At 44.4% G+C, this 17,668-nt stretch overlaps 1 protein-coding gene across 4 annotated transcripts in view; it reads left to right on the top strand.

The window, feature by feature from the left end:
* Positions 1 to 17,265, top strand: part of LOC137376963 (dual specificity protein phosphatase 8-like) — a 210,208-nt gene extending 192,943 nt beyond the window's left edge. For all 4 annotated transcript variants that reach the window (XM_068045978.1, XM_068045977.1, XM_068045979.1 and 1 more), the window contains 4 exons: positions 2,159 to 2,325; positions 8,156 to 8,315; positions 8,790 to 8,913; positions 10,623 to 17,265. In XM_068045978.1, coding sequence (XP_067902079.1) covers positions 2,159 to 2,325; positions 8,156 to 8,315; positions 8,790 to 8,913; positions 10,623 to 11,811 — 1,640 coding nt within the window. In that variant the 3' untranslated portion in view covers positions 11,812 to 17,265. The remainder of the gene's footprint in view (positions 1 to 2,158; positions 2,326 to 8,155; positions 8,316 to 8,789; positions 8,914 to 10,622) is intronic.
* The last annotated feature ends 403 nt before the right edge of the window (positions 17,266 to 17,668 follow it).

Below are 17,668 nucleotides of genomic sequence, written 5' to 3'. Positions count from 1 at the left end.
ACTGCCAGGACCACTGTGGTATACGTGCCCGATTGAGGCTCAGTTTGTCAGTCTTTCCACTCCTTTGCTGAGCAACAGAACACACAGTTCAGATCAGGAACAGAAAACGATCATCATATCGGAGAACTTTGTAATAACAGTTGACGTAATGAATTATACAGTTCCAATTCACGGCAGGTACCAGAGGTTATTCTGAGATACGGCTTTTATCGATAAACTCTGGCAGGAAAACATTTTATACTCCTCTGTTTATCACATTTGATACGAGTGCTCTTTGTTTTGATAATTTTACATTTTAATATAAAATCAGCTTTGCATTTCCATTAGGCTGTAGAGAAAGTCCAATTGACGGTAGTTTGAATTTTAAGTAAGGGCACTCTGCTAAATTGAAAAAATGGTTTGCTTTTCAGATGTTTAAAGGTGATTCAGAGATATAAAAAATGCAGGTCTTAACCACAATTGCAGACTTCCTTTGCAAATACTATCTTCTCTTATAGCTGCACTAATATCTCAGTGACCATCTGTCTTTGGGGATTGATAACACTGAAAATTCAAAAATGACTGGGTTCCACTTCAGTACATGCTCTTGGTGTCAGTTTTTGTCTGTTCAGTTTTACCAGTTCATTTGACTACAGCAGAAGCCTTTTCTCAGTGCCGGTTATGAACACAATGAAAGTGTTTCTGTTCCGGGGTGGGGTGGGGGGGGGGTGGTGGTGGTGGTGGGTGAAGATCTGCGGTCTGTGCGAGCGGTTCCCATGAGTCATTAAGAGTTGTGTAAATTTACTCAGTGTAGCAGGAAAGATTGAATCACTCTTGAGTGAAGCTGTGGTCATGTGGGTTCAGCTGCCAGTTTTTGCATAACGTCATTCGACTCTGCACACCTGAGAGGCTGTCTCACATACACTGACACACACACACTGTGTGCCTTCCTCCAGTGCTTTCTGCTCGGTTACTATACAGTGCTTTCTCTTTCTGCAAGTGGAGACAGGTAGGTAGCCGATTCTGGGGGGTGGGAGGCTGTACTTGCATCCAGCCACCAAACAGCGTCTCATCAACTTTTCTCATCGGCATGCGATTCTTTTCTTTCATTGTTTCACCACCATTGATATCTTCCTGGACGTTGAAGAAAGTTTAAGTTGCAATTGTTAAGTTTTAACAAATGTTTCCTCCGGCACTTTTTGTTGTTAACTGAACCACTTAGACCTGGAAAGCCACAGATCTGATTCGTGGTCTGTGATCTTAGCTGGGAGAGTGCCCTTGACTGAGGAGGAGTGGGGGATAAAATTACCCAGCGTTGGTGCTCCTGATTGCTTTCTAATGATTAGTGCAGAAAAGTGTGTGTGTGTTTGGGGTGGGGGGTGGGAGGCTGGCGGGGGCGGGGTGTGCAGGGGAGGTGAAGGGGTGTGGTGGTTGGTGTTGGGTGGAGGGGAATTGGTTGGATCTTTGGTGAAGAGGAAAAGATCAGGCTTGGGTTGTGAGATCCCCTCGTGGTCATGTAGCCTCCCTGTCTCAGTGCATACATGAAGGAGGCCCACTTGCCCAAGTAAGAGGATGATAGCCTGTTCCTGTGGAAACACACTTCACAATGAGTCGCGGCATGGCGGGGCTCTGAGTGAAGTGCACAATGTGCCGTGGCTCCTCAGTGACCTGCAGCGGGTCGACAGTGCTGCTTGGTGACTGAAGGTGCTTTGTGATGAACCGTGTGCCAAGTCATTGGGGGGTGGAGGGGATGGGGTTTGAATTGCACATCTGAGAGGACAAGCCCCCATCCTTTGCCCCTGACTCCTGCATCCCAGTCTTTCGTGTAGTTATGCAAATATAACTCAGCATCTTTCTTGAGTGGCTTTGAATTATTGCACAATGAGGAGACTGTAGTATTCATTCAAGGTTTTGAAATCCGTTAAGTGATAGCTCATGGAATCAGGTATGATGTGAATTGGTAGAACTCCTGTAGCTCAGAATTCCTGTCATAAAACAGTCTGAATTGGAGGAAGGCCTTTCTGCTGCTTTTCACTTGTCAGGCCTGGTTCTAGCCTAAGTTTAGCTAAACTGACTGGCCTGAGCTTTGGACCTGTGCCTGTTGGGGGTTATTGTGAAGCAGACAAAAGTCAGGTGGTTTGAAGTAACAATGCAATCATGTTTGTTTTTCTTCTTGCAGGGGGATTTGCTGCATTTTCATCCTGTTTCCCAGGCCTATGTGAGGGCAAGCCCACCACTATCCTGCCAATGAGCATCTCTCAGCCATGCCTACCTGTCGCCAACATCGGTCCTACTCGAATCCTTGCACATTTGTACTTGGGGTCGCAGAAAGATGTGCTAAATAAGGTATACTTACATTTCTAATAACTGAGACGAATGGGACTTTGGGGCAAGTTATCTGGAATTATCTCCTGACACCTCTCTGCCTCCCAGCCCTCCTTTAAGACACTCCTTAAACCTGATCTCTTTGACCAAGCTTTTGGTCACTAGTACTAATATCCCCTTATGTGTCACAGTCTTAGATTTTGTCTGGTAATGTGCCTTGAGATGCTTTACTCTGTTAAAGGTGCTATATAAATGCAAGTTGTTCATAGGATCTTACAGGACAGAAGAAGACTATTCGGCCCATTGTACCTGTGCCAGCTCTTTGAAAGAGCTACCCAATTAGTCCCATTCCTGCTGGCAGTTGGAGAACTGATCAGAATCAGTAGTTACACTTCAAGTATCATTGCCAATGTAAACTGACTGAATTCCATGCTCTGTGACCCGCAGGTTAGTACAGAGCACATGCTAGATCCATTGCAGGTCTGATTTCAGCCAACGTTCAGTGTGCTTCAGGCCCTGTTTTTCAGTATGAGTGGGTGTAAATCACCTCAGCAGCTTCTTTTAGCATCGGAAAATCTTGTTTATCACACCATACAATGATTTATCTTCCTTTTGTATACTTGGTAATGGCTTAACTGCTTGATAATTATGGCCATCACTTTACCAGTACATGGTTATTAATTCCTTTGTGCACACATGCAGTGCGATACAGCAATGGCCATTATGGCTTTCACAGCTTGGAGTTTGTGCTGGAGACCGCTTCCTGCCCACCGACATTCACAAAAAGGGTGTGCTGAAACTAGCTACAAAATGGGGGATAGGCTTGGCCGCTTCCCATACCTGAATGCTACAGTCAGGTGTAAGTTTGCCCCTGTGATTTCACCAAAACGAAATTGTGTAAATACGATGGTACGAAGCAAGGTTCTTTTTTAAAAATCCTTCTCCAATATTTTGATAACTAATAAATGAACATGAAAATTATAACATAAAAGCAAAATACAGCAGATGCTGGAAATCTGAAATAAAAACAGAAAGTGCTGGAAATACTCAGCAGGTCTGGCAGCATCTGTGGAGAGAGAAGCAGAGTTAATGTTTCAGGTCTGTGACCTTTCATTAGAACTCTATGAAAACTATAATTTATCGTTCTGTATGTTCGATAAGTTCTGATGAAAGGTCACAGACTTCAAACGTTAACTGTTTCTCTCTCCACCGATGCTTCCAGACCTGCTGTGTATTTCCAGCACTTACTGTTTTTATTTCAGATTTCCAGCATCCGCAGCATTTTGCTTCTATGAAAAATATGCACTTTTTTTAATGCCCCTGTGATTTTTCTCCTAAGTTGTACGCAGTTGTGACCAGGAGATTAATCCTTAATTCCAGGGCAATCTGGGAGGGTTGGCAATCCGAGGAGGGAGTCAAGATCATTGCAGATCTAGTAATTTATTAATCGAGGCCTCTTAATGTCCACTGATAGAGTTAGAGTTAACAGAGGTTTAGGGATAAGTTATGGCGCATGCTGCAGGGAGATTTGGCAAGGGGGAAATAGGAAGAAAACAAATATGTTACAAAACCAAAAGAAGCATCTAATTTTAAATGAAAACTGCGAATGCTGGAAATCTGAAATAAAAATGGAAAAAGGTGACATAGACAGCAACCAATCAGCATCTGAAAAGGGGAAAAAGCATTTTAGGCGGTGACCTTTCATTAGGTCTGGAATTTAAAAAAAGCTAGTCTAATAATGGCCATTGTCGATTGTTGTAAAAACCCATCTGGTTCACTAATGTCCTTCAGGGAAGGAAATCTGCTGTCTTTATCTGGTCTGGCCTACTTGTGACTCCAGACCCACAGCAATGTGGTTGACTCTTACAATCCCTTTGAAATGGCCTAGCAAGCCACTCAGTTGTATCTAACCGCTATGAAGTCAATAAAAAGGAAAGAAACCGGACGGACCACCCGGCATCGACCTACGCATCGGAAACGTCAATGGCAAACCCAGCCCTGTCGATCCTGCAAAGTCCTCCTTACTAACATCTGGGGGCTTGTGCCAAAGTTGGGAGAGCTGTCCCACAGACTAGTCAAGCAACAGCCTGACATAGTCATACTCACGGAATCATACCTTACAATGTCCCAGACACCGCCATCACCATCCCCGTGTATGTCCTGTCCCACCGGCAGGACAGACCCAGCAGAGGTGACTGCACAGTGGTATACAGTAGGGAGGGAGTTGCCCTGGGAGTCCTCAACATCGACTCTGGACCCCATGAAGTCTCATGGCATCAGGTCAAACATGGGCAAGGTAACCTCCTACTGATTACCACCCTCCGCCCTCCCTCAGCTGATGAGTCAGTACTCCTCCATGTTGAACATCACTTGGAGGAAGCACTGAGGGTGGCAAGGGCACAGAATGTATTCTGGGTGGGGGACTTCAATGTCCATTACCTAGAGTGGCTCGGTAGCACCACTACTGACCGAGCTGGCCGAGTCCTAAAGGACATAGCTGCTAGACTGGGTCTGCGGCAGGTGGTGAGGAAACCAACAAGAGGGAAAAACATACTTGACCTCGTCCTCACCAATCTGCCTGCTGCAGATGCATCTGTCCATGACAGTATTCGTAGGAGTGACCACCGCACAGTCCTTGTGGAGACAAAGTCCCGCCTTCACATTGAGGATACCATCCATCGTGTTGTGTGGCACTATCACCGTGCTTAATGGGATAGATTTCAAACAGATCTAGCAATGCAAAACTGGGCATCCATGAGGCGCTGTGGGCCATCAGCAGCAGAAGAATTGTACTCAACCACAATCTGTAACCTTACGGCCCGGCATATCCCCCACTCTACCATTACCATCGAGCCAGGAGACCAACCCTGGTTCAATAAAGAGTTGCAGAGGGCATGCCAGGAGCAGCACCAGGTACACCTCAAAGTGAGGTGTCAATCTGGTGAAACTACAACACAGGACTACTTGCGTGCCAAACTGCGCAAGCAGCGTGCGATAGACAGAGCTAAGCAATCCCATAACCAATGGATCAGATCTAAGCTCAGCAGTCCTGCCACATCCAGCCGTGAATGGTGGTGGACAATTAAACAACTAACTGGAGGAGGTGGCTCCACAAATATCCCCATCCTCAATGATGGGGGAGCCCAGCACATTAGTGCGAAAGATAAGGCAGAAGCATTTGCAACAATCTTCAGCCAGAAGTGCCGAGTTGATGATCCATCTCGGCCTTCTCCTGAAGTCCCCAGCATGACAGATGCCAGACTTCAGTCAATTCGATTCACTCCGCGTGATATCAAGAAACGGCTGAAGGCACTGGATACTGCAAAGGCTATGTGTCCTGGCAATATTCCGGCAATAGTACTGAAGACCATTGCTCCAGAACTTGCCGTGCCCCTAGCCAAGCTGTTCCAGTACAGCTACAACACTGGCATCTACCCAGCAACACAAAAAGCAGGACAAGTCCAACCCGGATAATTACCACCCCATCAGTTTACTCTCAATCATCAGTAAAGTGATGGCAGGTGTCATCAACAGTGCCATCAAGCAGCACTTGCTTAGCAATAACCTACTCAGTGATGCTCAGTTTGGGTTCCGCCAGGGTCACTCAGCTCCTGACCTCATTACAGCCTTGGTTCAAACATGGACAAAAGAGCTGAACTCAAGAGGTGAGAGTGACTGCCCTTGACATCAAGGCAGCATTTGACTGAGTATGGCATCAAGGAGCCCTCGCAAAACTGGTCAATGGGAATCAGGGGGAAAACTCTCCGCTGGTTGGAGTCATACCTAGCACAAAGGAAGATGGTTGTGGTTGTTGGAGGTCGATCATCTGAGCTCCAGGACATCACTGCAGGAGTTCGTCAGGGTAGTGTCCTAGGCCCATGACCTTCCTTCAATCATTAGGTAGGAAGTGGGGATGCTCGCTGATGATTGCACAATGTTCAGCACCATTCACGACTCCTCAGCTACTGAAGCAGTCCATGTAGAAATGCAGCAAGACCTGTACAACATCCAGGCTTGGGCTGCTAAGTGGCAAGTAACATTTATGCCACACTAGTGCCAGGCAATGACCATCTCCAACAAGAGAGAATCTAACCATCTCCCCTTGACATTCAATGGCATTACCATCGCTGAATCCCCCACTATCAACATCCTGGGGGCTACCATTGACCAGAAACTGAATTGGAGTAGCCATATAAATACCGTGGCTACAAGAGCAGGTCAGAGGCTAGGAATCCTGTGGCAAGTAACTGATCTCCTGACTCCCCAAAGTCCACCAACTACAAGGCACAAGTCAGGAGTCTGATGGAATACTCTCCACTTGCCTGGATAGCTGCAGCTGCAACAACACTCAAGAAGCTCGACACCATCCAGGACAAAGCAGCCCGCTTGGTTGGCACCCCATCCACAAACATTGACTCCCTCCACCACCGGTGCACAGTGACAGCAGTGTGTACCATCTGCAAGATGCACTGCAGCAATGCACCAAGGCTCCTTAGACAGCACCTTCCAAACCCGCGGCCTCTACCAACTAGAAGGAGAAGGGCAGCAAATACATGGGAACACCACCACCTGCAAGTTCCCCTCCAAGTCACACATCATTCTGACTTGGAACTATATTGCCGTTCCTTCATTGTCGCTGGGTCAAAATCCTGGAACTCCCTTCCTAACAGCACTGTGGGTGTACCTACTTCACATGGACTGCAGTGGTTCAAGAAGGCAGCTCACCATCACCTTCTCAAGGACAATTAAGGATAGGCAATAAATGCTGGCATACCCAGTGATGCCCACATCCCATGAATGAATTAAAAAAAAAATTTAGAACTGGCAACAAGGATGTGTGTGCTATAAAATTCCAATTGTGGGATTGCTCAAAACCCAGTCATTCTCTGACCAGAGGAATTGTAACTCAGTGGGTTTGCTTTAGAGTGGCAAGTCACCCAGCTTCTAAGCTGACAGGCTGGTTTCAGTGCTGGTCACCCAACAATTTTCACAATCACAAAAACATAGCAGTAGTCTGGTTCTCAATTGCTACAGGTAAGGAAAAAAACATAGGCCAGGAATCTACATTAAAAAAAAGAGATCAGGAATTTACTTAAAGCTGCTTTGACTCTGCTGCCATAACTTGCCAGTATTACATAGAACCCACAGCACAAAAACAGTTCATAAAGCTCTATGCGGTTATTATACTGCAAACACTAATTACCTCTTCCCATCCTGCCCACCTTCCCTCTCATGAATGCATCAAGCTTCTCCTTAAATACACAAAACTATCTGTTTCAGCCACTCCATGTGGCATGTTCCACAACCTCACCTTTTCCAGTGTTTCAAGACATTCTTCCTAAATTCTGCATTCAATTTGTTAGCGGCTATCTGTGCATGTGTGAGAGAGCAGACCAGTATCACAAGTACACAGATATAAAAACAAGAAATGCTGGAAATACTCAGCAGGTCTGGCAGCATCGGTGGAGAGAGAAGCAGAGTTAACGTTTCAGTTCAGTGACCCTTCATCAGAATGGTCATTGACCTGAAACGTTAACTCTGCTTCTCTCTCCACAGATGCTGCCAGACCTGCTGTGTATTTCCAGCATTTCTTGTTTTTATTTCAGATTTCCAGCATCTGCGGTATTTTGCTTTTATCACAAGTACACGGGATGGGCTTTTAAATAACTCCTCCTTTCTGGTTTTGGGCGAGAAAAGGTAACCGCCCTAGTGCAGAGAAGGTGCTGTAGTTTATGACGGTCAAATGATTGTCTACAAAATATTGTTGACAGAAGAATTCCAGAAATAGGATTGGAAAATAAATGTTGATGCTATATATGTATATTAATCTGGAATCATTTTTCTATTGCAGGACTTAATGGTACAGAATGGAATCACATATGTTCTTAATGCCAGCAACTCTTGTCCTAAGCCAGACTTCATCTCAGAGAGTCACTTCATGCGCATTCCAGTCAATGACAACTACTGTGAGAAGCTTCTGCCCTGGTTGGATGAATCTGTTGTTTTCATAGGTAATATACATGCTTTCAGCATCATTTAGGTGCTATAAAGGATTGTGACAGTGTCAGGACCCCAAATCCCAGCACGATGCAGAGAACTGTACTTCAGTGTGAGTCATCACCTTAGAAAATAAGAGAGTGAAAATAGAAAAGTAAATTGCGAATGTGTACATTCAGCCTGTTGTGTGAACACATTCCTAAAAGCCTGTTCAAGCCATCCATTCTGCACACTGCTCCAAAGGACAGATAATAATGTACCCACTGACTCTGTTTCCATGTGAATGCTAACTACGAAGATGGGAATCAGCAGAGTAGTGTTAGTGTAGCTGCATCTGTTTCCTTGGCTTTGATCCTGGTGCATTATGGAATGTTTCCTCTTTTTATTCAGGCAGTTTTGATTCCACATGGTATGGGGTAGAATAATTATATTGAGTGTAGAAAGGAGACTGGCACAAGCCACTCAAACTGTTTCCTGTCTCTCACTAGACAAAGCGAAGGTGTCCAACTGTCGAGTGCTTGTTCACTGTTTGGCTGGGATCTCTCGATCAGCTACAGTCGCCATTGCCTACATTATGAAGACCATGGGCCTGTCCTCAGATGATGCTTACAGGTAAATGATACCAAGACCTCCATTGCAGGCTTTGAGGCCTGAGCTGGAGCAGGTTCGAGTGATTTTGATCACTGTCATGTTGCATTCTTTATGTGTTTTTTCACCTTTCTCCCATCCCCTTAGTGGTGCTTGCGAGAAGCACTTCACTCCATTCCAACCCCTGGCTGGCTCATAACTGAACACTATTTTGGTGCATTCAGTCCAAATGCAGGAGAGGCAATTGCATTGATAGAGTACCCTGCCATTATGACTTGCACATTGCATATTACCCAGTTTAGATGAAACAGCTTGATATCATAAAAGGCACAGTGGAACTGACTTTATTTGTGAGTGTGAATAAGAGAGAGGGACAGGGCCAGGTTGGTGACTTTGTATTGTCAGTATCGGAGCTGTTTTCAATGGTACTGACTCCATGTTTGTCTATATCGAACTGTTTTTATATCATATTAAGACCTATTTGAGTTATGCTGGTTCCCAAAGTACGGATTTTGTTCAATTCATTGCAATCTGACAATAAACTTACAGGAATGTCCTATATCCAACATGTTTGCTTTTGGGCTGTAGCTGGCAGTGTGATGCTTGTATGTAGGGAGAACAAGTCTAGTGCAATATAAAAACAGCTATAGAGAGATGGGTTTGACTGTGTGATGGTGTAAACGGTTGATTTAACTTGAAGCCACTTTACACTATAGCACAAAGTCAAAGTTACCTGCAGACAGAGACCAGGTTGGCTCTTGCATTGATGCCTTGTGCCAGTATTAAGTGAGCAGTACTGACTGTGAGTGAGAGATGAGGCTGGATGTACCACTGGTGCATCTGAGTGATAGGTCTGGCTTAGCACTGCCACTTTGCTGTTGAATTGGTGAGGAGGAAGGGCTACAGCATTATACTATAAATGTCCATACAGCTCAGGTTACATGGTCAGCTACCTTCTGTGGCCCCTTCCCAGCAACCTTTTTACGACAGATCTGGGTGAGGTGGGAGAAGGTAGAGGTGGAAAGTTACTTGGGGTTGTGTTCTGCCATGGGCTCCTTCAGGGAACAGACCATTCACCTATATGTGGTAGAGTGTATGTTAGTCATGGGCAAATGAGGGAAGCACAGCCTCAGGTGCCTTTCCTGCTATTGGTACTGTGGGCACACTGGGCACTGGAGCATCCCATCAACTTACTGGCATCCAGCTTTCAGAGGTTGTTTGTGGGGTCGTGGGGCGTGAAGATACTCGGGCTCTGTACTTTGACTGCAGCTATGCACAAGTCCTGTTATCCAGAAGGAAAATGTTCAATGGAGCAAAGCTGTCTTTTAGCTGCTGAAGCTGCAAGTCCTGCCCAGCTCCCTGGCAGAGACTGGAGTGCCCGCCTCTTCCGCTGAGCTGGACCTGCAATTTGGGCATCACTGTCTATGCCAGGGACGCACCCGAATTGAGAGGAGGGAAATAATCAACTAAATTACTAAAGGTTTTCAGTAATAACCAAGTAATCTTCAGTTGCAAGGAACAGGATGGAAGAAGCTCCTTAGAAATGTTTCATTGCAGGTTCATAAGTGAATAGAAATACGAGGAAAAGATTACTCAATGAATAAAAGTTAGCTGTGCAGCTTATTGTTGGTGACTATTCTGAAGTCTCTGGGTGATAGCTTTGCTGAATCCAGTTTCTATACTAGACACACTATTGCTTGATTGAAAACAGCGTATTTGTGTTCTTGTTAAAGGTTTGTCAAGGATCGAAGACCGTCAATATCTCCCAATTTCAACTTCATGGGGCAGCTGCTAGAGTATGAGAAGAGCCTGAAGCTTCTGAAGGTCCGATCCCTGAAGTCCCTCAAGCCTCAGGCAGACAGACTGGAGGAGGAAGTTGGCAAGGAGGTGACTGACGTCTGTAGAGGGATCTTGGAAAGGACATGTCCTGTCTTCTCTACCTCTGAGACAACAGGGCAAGCTGCACAGAAGGATGCAAACCAGCAGAGCAGTGATTCAGAGAGCAGTGGAACTGATTGTAAGATCGCATCACATATCACCTTACAGCAGGGCCTCAATGGCCTACATCTATCCACGGAGCGGATTCAGGATACCAACCGCCTCAAGCGCTCTTTCTCACTGGACATCAAGTCTTCCTACTCGCCAAGTGCCAGCTTCAATTTCAGCAAGGCCGCCACGCCAATGGATTCTGATGACATCCCAAAGCTTTGCAAACTGGAGGTCAAAATGGCCAGTCCTGGCTTTGAGCAGTACTCTCCGAGCCTCGACAGCCCAGACAAGCCTGTGGGGTCAGACTTCAGCGCCGAATCGAAAGCTCGACAGAGGCGTAAGCCAAAGCACATCGGCAGTCTCTCGAACTCATCCAGCTCACCTGTGCATCCCTTAAGTTTAAACTTAACCAGGACCAGCATACCCTGCCCAATCCACAAGGTCAACAACGTGGAGGACAACCTGAAACAGGCGCTGCTGCTGAATATTCCTAGTGCCCAGCAGCTCCCTTTGGGGAACAATGGCATTAACCGATGGGGGAAGCATTCAGAATTGGTACAATCCCCTGTTTCAACAACCCCCTCCGTCAACACTCCATGGTACTTTAGCACAGACTCCCAGTCTGGTCATGTGGCAGGAAGCTCCAACCTCTTCAGTGGTAGCACCCCCTCATACTCCTCCTTTGGTTGCAACACAGCACCGAACGGCTGTGAACAGTACGGGGCAGTCCGGCTGCGCGAGAAGCAGCCCGAGCCAAGGGACACTAGGCGGAGCTGGCACGAGGAGGGCGCCATTGAGAAACAGTTCAAGAGGCGGAGCTGCCAGATGGAGTTTGAGGACGGCATGTCAGAGAGCAGATCGAGGGAAGACCTGGGGAAAATAGGGAAACAGTCCAGCTTTTCTGGCAGTATGGAAATCATTGAGGTGTCGTGACAGCATTGGGAATGGCTATTTTCACTGGGTGAAAGGGAGGAACTGTGTTTATTTATCGTCTGAAAGTAGACAATTTGGAAGCTGCGGACTTTATCCTTTTTTTAAAAAAAGCAAAAGCGCAGTAAATGTTTTTCTCTCTAATGATACAGAAAGTGGGTTGATGCTCCACTTGAGACTTGTCTTGAACATTTTTAGAAAAGCTAATTTATTTCTCCACACACATTCTGGCAATGGTGAAAGATGAGGGAACTGGCCACCCCATTTAAAGTTGTACAGTGCGGTATTTAAGTACTTCAAGCAATACTCAAAGAAATTCTGGTTTTATCTTATTAATTATATATTTTTTGTGTTTTATGTTTCCTTTGTTTTTGCATCATACCCTGGTCTGCACAGGACTGCTACCTGAGAAGGCCATTTATTGCACTTTGTCCTTCCTTGTATGTGACTGAGCCAGTTGAAATGTAGACTGCTACACTAAAGGCTGGAAAAGTACCTTCCATGAGATAACTTGTATGAACTGATTGCGAATGGATGCAGACGTTAATATAATGTAAATAGTGGTGTATCTATTATTATGGCTGATTTAAATGTTTTTGAATAGTTTTAAGATATCCTGGCTGCTTGATGCAAATACCTCAGGTTTGAATAAACATAAAAATTAAAAAAGGCTTTTTCTTTCCCCTCTCCCAACCTACAACCACCCCCCGCCCCCCAACCTCTTTGTGAAATGGACTCAATCTGCAACCACAATACAAAAGAAAACAAAAAAAATCATCTCAGGTTTTTAAACTGATTGACTTACGGGGATTCTCGTGATTTCGGGGAAGGGGATGAGTCTGGGAGAGCCTCAAGCGCTCATTCTCGCTGGACATCGAGTCTGCTTCATTGGCAAATGCCAGTTGTGCATGCTCGCTGTATCTGGCAGAAGTGTGCGGCAACGTTACGGTGACACATGCCAATAACCACATGTCGGGAGGTCATTCTGGGGACCTCCTAACAGCAACGGTGCCCCTTTGGGAGCTGCATGTTATATTTTTTTCTTCTCTCTGCCACGTTGCTTGTCCCCTACGTACCCATCTTGGCATCTGGACACGGAAAAGCTTGTTGTAAACACACAAAGAATCAAATCATTTCTGGTCCGGCCTGGCTGCAGGAGGCGCTGGCCTTTTCAATGTGATTTGTTTCTAACTGAGCAATGCTGGTCAGATGCTTGGTGACTGCATTGCTGATAGATTGAAGACTGTACTCAGAGATAAATGTTTGTGATATTTTTATCTGGTTTTGCTGCCTCACTGCAAAAAAAAAAGCATCATAGTTATTTATATTTGAGATTTTGCTGTTTTGAAAAGTCAGTTTGCTGTCTTTTCATTTTAAATTTGTTCTCAGGATGTGGACGTCACTGACGAGGCCGGCATCCCTAGTTTATTCCTGAGAAGGTGGTGGTCCACCTTCTTGAACTGCTGCAGTGTAGCAGTTTTGATACAACCGAGTGGCTTGCTAGACCATTTCAGAGGGCAGTTAAGAGTCAACCATGTTATTGTAGGACTGGAATTACATATAGGCCAGAGCGGGCAAGAGAGGCAGGTTCCTTCCCCAAAGGACATTGGTGAACCATTTGGGTTTATGCAGTAATCTTCATGGTCATGTTTTACTGATCCCAGCTTTTTATTTCTAAATTTAAAAAAAAGTTGAATTCTATTTCTCCAACAACCAAGGTGACATTTGAACTCAAGCTCTCTGAAACACCCTCCTTCAACATTTCTGCCTCGCCATCTCTGTCTACCTACAAAGCCCGTCAGAGAGCCTTCTCTTTGATGGTGCCTTTGTCCCTTCTAATACCCTTCTCTTTTCTTGGTCTGCCTTTGGCTGTGTTCCCTCTTGTCATTCACTGCGCAGTAAAGTTCTCGGAGACATATATTGAGCAATGATCCCGTGGCAGGCTAGTTGGCTGCTTAAACATTGGGGAAAATGATTGCCAGTTTTTGGCTTGTTATTGTGGGCACATGGGGTTTTATTGTAACTTAACCCTCCTGTCACCAGCATGGTTTGAGCAATAGGTTTTTCCACAGATGCTGCCAGTGTTCTACTGTCATCCCACCAGGTAGTTTCAATCCAGGCGTGAAGAGACTTTCACCATCCAAAGGATAGGGATGACAAACCTCCCATCTTGCCACACACCCTTCAAGTCCCCCACAGGGAAGCCTGTGTAGGAAGATCAGACAATTCTGGGGCCTGAACTCTGCCTTTCCTAGTCAGGAACTCCTCTGCTCTAGCAGTTTGTCAATAACTGCAGTTCTGGTTTAAAGAGATCTCACAATGCTGCCTGCACTCAAAATACAGTTGTAGTAATGAGAATCAGGTCATTCTTTGGCTGACTTGATGTTGCAATATTAAATGGTTTATTTAAGAAGGGGGGAAATGGTACGACCACACCATGGTACTTTGGAGTGGGGACAGACACAGGCTTGAGTCCCACTCTGCTTAGTTCTCAATTTGAGTTGCACTAAGTGGTAAAATAACCCATGGAAGGGGCAGTGTCACCTTACATGGGCAGGAGCGGGGTGGGGGGGAAGAGTCACACCTGAGCAGCCTCAGGCACTTCTTCCTGGCTAGCTGTGGGAACACTGATGGCATCCTGATAGCAGGATATTCAAACAGTGTCTCATTTCCAGGCAATGGACTTGGAAGATGGGGAGAAATCCCGCCATTAAAAATACTGAAAGAAGATGATTCTTACAATCTCTTTAGCTGACATGTCAAACTCAGCAAGAGCCAATATAAGTTGCCTACAGTTAATAATCAAAGGTAAGATAATCAGATTTGAGGAGTTTAATGAGGACACTTTGCAGTAGTTGAGATAATGTTCTTATGGTGGAACCTGTTAATGTTGCACTGTTGAAGTTTGGCTCCCTTATTGAACCAGATAGGTGACATGGCTAGTGGTGACACAACTCTTCAATCTCTGCTGTTAAATCAGGGTATTATCATACATAACAGAATAATCACATTTCATGAGTGCTGTTGAATAAACAGTGCAACGCGCCTTGTTTTATCCACCTGTCATTCTGACTTTAAAATTATGTTCCTTTTACTTCTTATCAGAAATAATCGCACCAACCTAAGCAAAAACTTTCAAAAAAAATACTTATTTCTGTGTCCATTTTTGTTCCCATCTTATTGTATGAACATGTTCAGAATGAGTAGACCATTCAGTCCCTCAAGCCTGTTCCGGCATTCGAGTAGATCATGGCAGATCTGAAGCAGCGTTCAATTTTGTTCATTTTTGCCAATGGGTTGTATACTGTTTGTGAGGCTTTCTGTTTTCAGGTTTAATTATTTGCACTTTCCACCTCTCCCCTCCCCCTTTCACTTGGGGTGTTAATGACAAAGCACACCCAGACTGAGCCTCACCAAATATGTCCAGAACCCTCCTGCAGTTCTGGGATCAGATCATCTGGTTGGGTCCAGAACTCACCCAACTCAGGCTTGTTCCAGGAGCCAAGGCCCAGAGTCAGGTGGGAAACTTGAGAGTCCTGCAGCACTGGGAATGGCTGCGGAGCCTTTTGACTGCTGTCCAAAATCAGCAGTTAGAAGGCGTCCAGCACTGCAGGCATTTTTGGATATTTGGTGCAAGAAGAAGTACTTAACTTTCTTCTAGGCTCCTTCTTGCTGCCTGCCCCTTGTCAGATCCTCAATGGCAATTAAATGGGGTTTTGGCATGGATCAACCATGATCTAATTGAATGGTAGAGCAGGCTCAAGGAGCTGAATGGCCTATTCCTGTTCCTGTTTTCCAATCTGAGTAGGGCCCAAGGCATATTTCTTCTAGGCCTCTTGCTAATGGGAGCTCACTGGCATTGGGGGAGGAGAATGAGGCAGAATGTGTCATTACATCACTGCCTCCTCGCTTCCATAGGAAAGCCTAGAAATCCCAGGACAATGCAAAGTGGGCAGCATTGGCCTAGTTCTCCTCTGTTTTGTCCTGGGAACTGAACAGTCTCTGGCTCAAAGCAGAGAACAATCATCCCTATTCTCTCAAAGTACTATTTTATCTGCAGATAGAGTATTAAAGGACTGCTACCTTCATTTTAAAAAATTGACAAACCTCAAAATGATAAGAGTTTGAAAGGGTAAATAGTGAATTTGCTCGGTGAATTGGTGATGTGGCATAATTTAATTTAAAATAAAAGTATAAAGTAGAAGAGTATTTTACCTAAAGGTCCAGTAGAATGTAGAGTTTACCACCGCAATTGAATGTTGAAGGAGGCAATCGCAGTGTTTAAAAAGGAATTAAATAAACGTGTGAAAAAGAAAAATATTAAATTGCTTAGACATATTAAATGGGATGCAATTCAATCTGTGATGTGGACAATTGGGTACTGCTGATCTCCTTTCATGTTGAAATTTATATGATGTTTTTTAGCAGGAGTGGTGGGAAAGAACCACAAGTCTTTGTTGTCATGCTGACCTCACATCACGATGATATGATGGTGCGTTTGACCACAATTTAAAGAAAATTAGAAGAACAGCCATTTTCTTTTAATGGAGCTTCAGCTCCTTTACTGTTGAGATTGTGTATCTTCTTTACCAATCTAGACAATTTGTAGCTTTTTATAAATAATAAAAGAATGATCCTGAGAGTTTGTCTCTCCATTTGGTATTTATTTATTTATCCCCTGGCCTGCGCGAGTTCTGTTCTAGAGTAAAACATTCATATTGTTGACGTTCTAGATTGGAACATTTTGGTCCCAGTCAATGACTATCAATGCAAAGCCATTTCTGAATTCTCTGTGCGATTTCCTGCCCATGCTTATCCTTTTGAGGGAGGGAGAAGTATTATTGAAAAAGGGCGGCAGTCACACTAGTCAACCAAATTATTTGTCACGACGGAGCTGCTTTGAGAAACTGTTAAAAACTCCTCTTGTTATTGGGGAACAAAATAACTGCTGTTTCATTGCTGACCTCAATTTGAAGCCTTGCCCTGAAACTGACCCCTCTCCCGCCTATACCACCCCCACCCCACAATTCCAATTAATAAGTTTCCTGAACACAGTGTCCCTGCAACTCTTTCTTCCAACCATAACTGGCTTGACTTTAAGAAGTACTGCAACTTCCTGTCATAATAAGCTATGGTGAGAGATACAAATCAGAAATACAAATAGCATAGATTAAATATTTATTATAATGACATTTGATGCTTTTTGTTTGGTTATCCCATTTTCGTTTCGATTTTATTTCAACTCAAGCATTTTATTATATATTTTTTTCAGTCTGTTTGTTGTGCATTGTAGCTTTTATCCTGCGTGATCGATGCATCATTTTTGCTGGTCTTTTACATTGTGAAGTATTTGATATTGTTACCAAGTGTAATTAAGAAACTTTAATTTCTGTTACTAGCCCTATTTATTGAATGCTGTATTATGGTGCTTTTTTGTATTTGAACAGTGGTGTAATAAATAAATGGATAGACATTTTAACTTTGGGTTCTTTCATGTCTAATATGTCAGTCTCTAGATAACTGCTGGGATTAATTCAAAGGCAATAGCTAGGAGCTGAGAGGTTCAACTGCTTGTTTCAGGGGCTGGGCTTTCTTTTGTTTAAATAATCCTGTTCTTCCACCTTTGAGATCTTGGATTTACTATAACCCAGCAGTCTTTGGGATCTAGGGTCTAATGTCATCTTCTAAACCTTTGGGATCTAGGGGGTAATGTGGCCATTTTAACTTTTGGGATCTAGGGGCTAATGTCATCATTTTAATCTTTGGGATCTAGGGGCTATTGTAGTACTAGTATGACGGGGGATTTTAGGTCTCTTTTCTCTGTGACTGAATGATGCATTGTGTTAGAATGCAGTGATTA

Source organism: Heterodontus francisci, chromosome 14, assembly GCF_036365525.1.
Source record: "Heterodontus francisci isolate sHetFra1 chromosome 14, sHetFra1.hap1, whole genome shotgun sequence".
NCBI lineage: Eukaryota > Metazoa > Chordata > Chondrichthyes > Heterodontiformes > Heterodontidae > Heterodontus > Heterodontus francisci.
The sequence above is the reverse complement of the archived record's forward strand: the minus strand, read 5'-3'. Positions and strand labels throughout refer to the sequence as shown.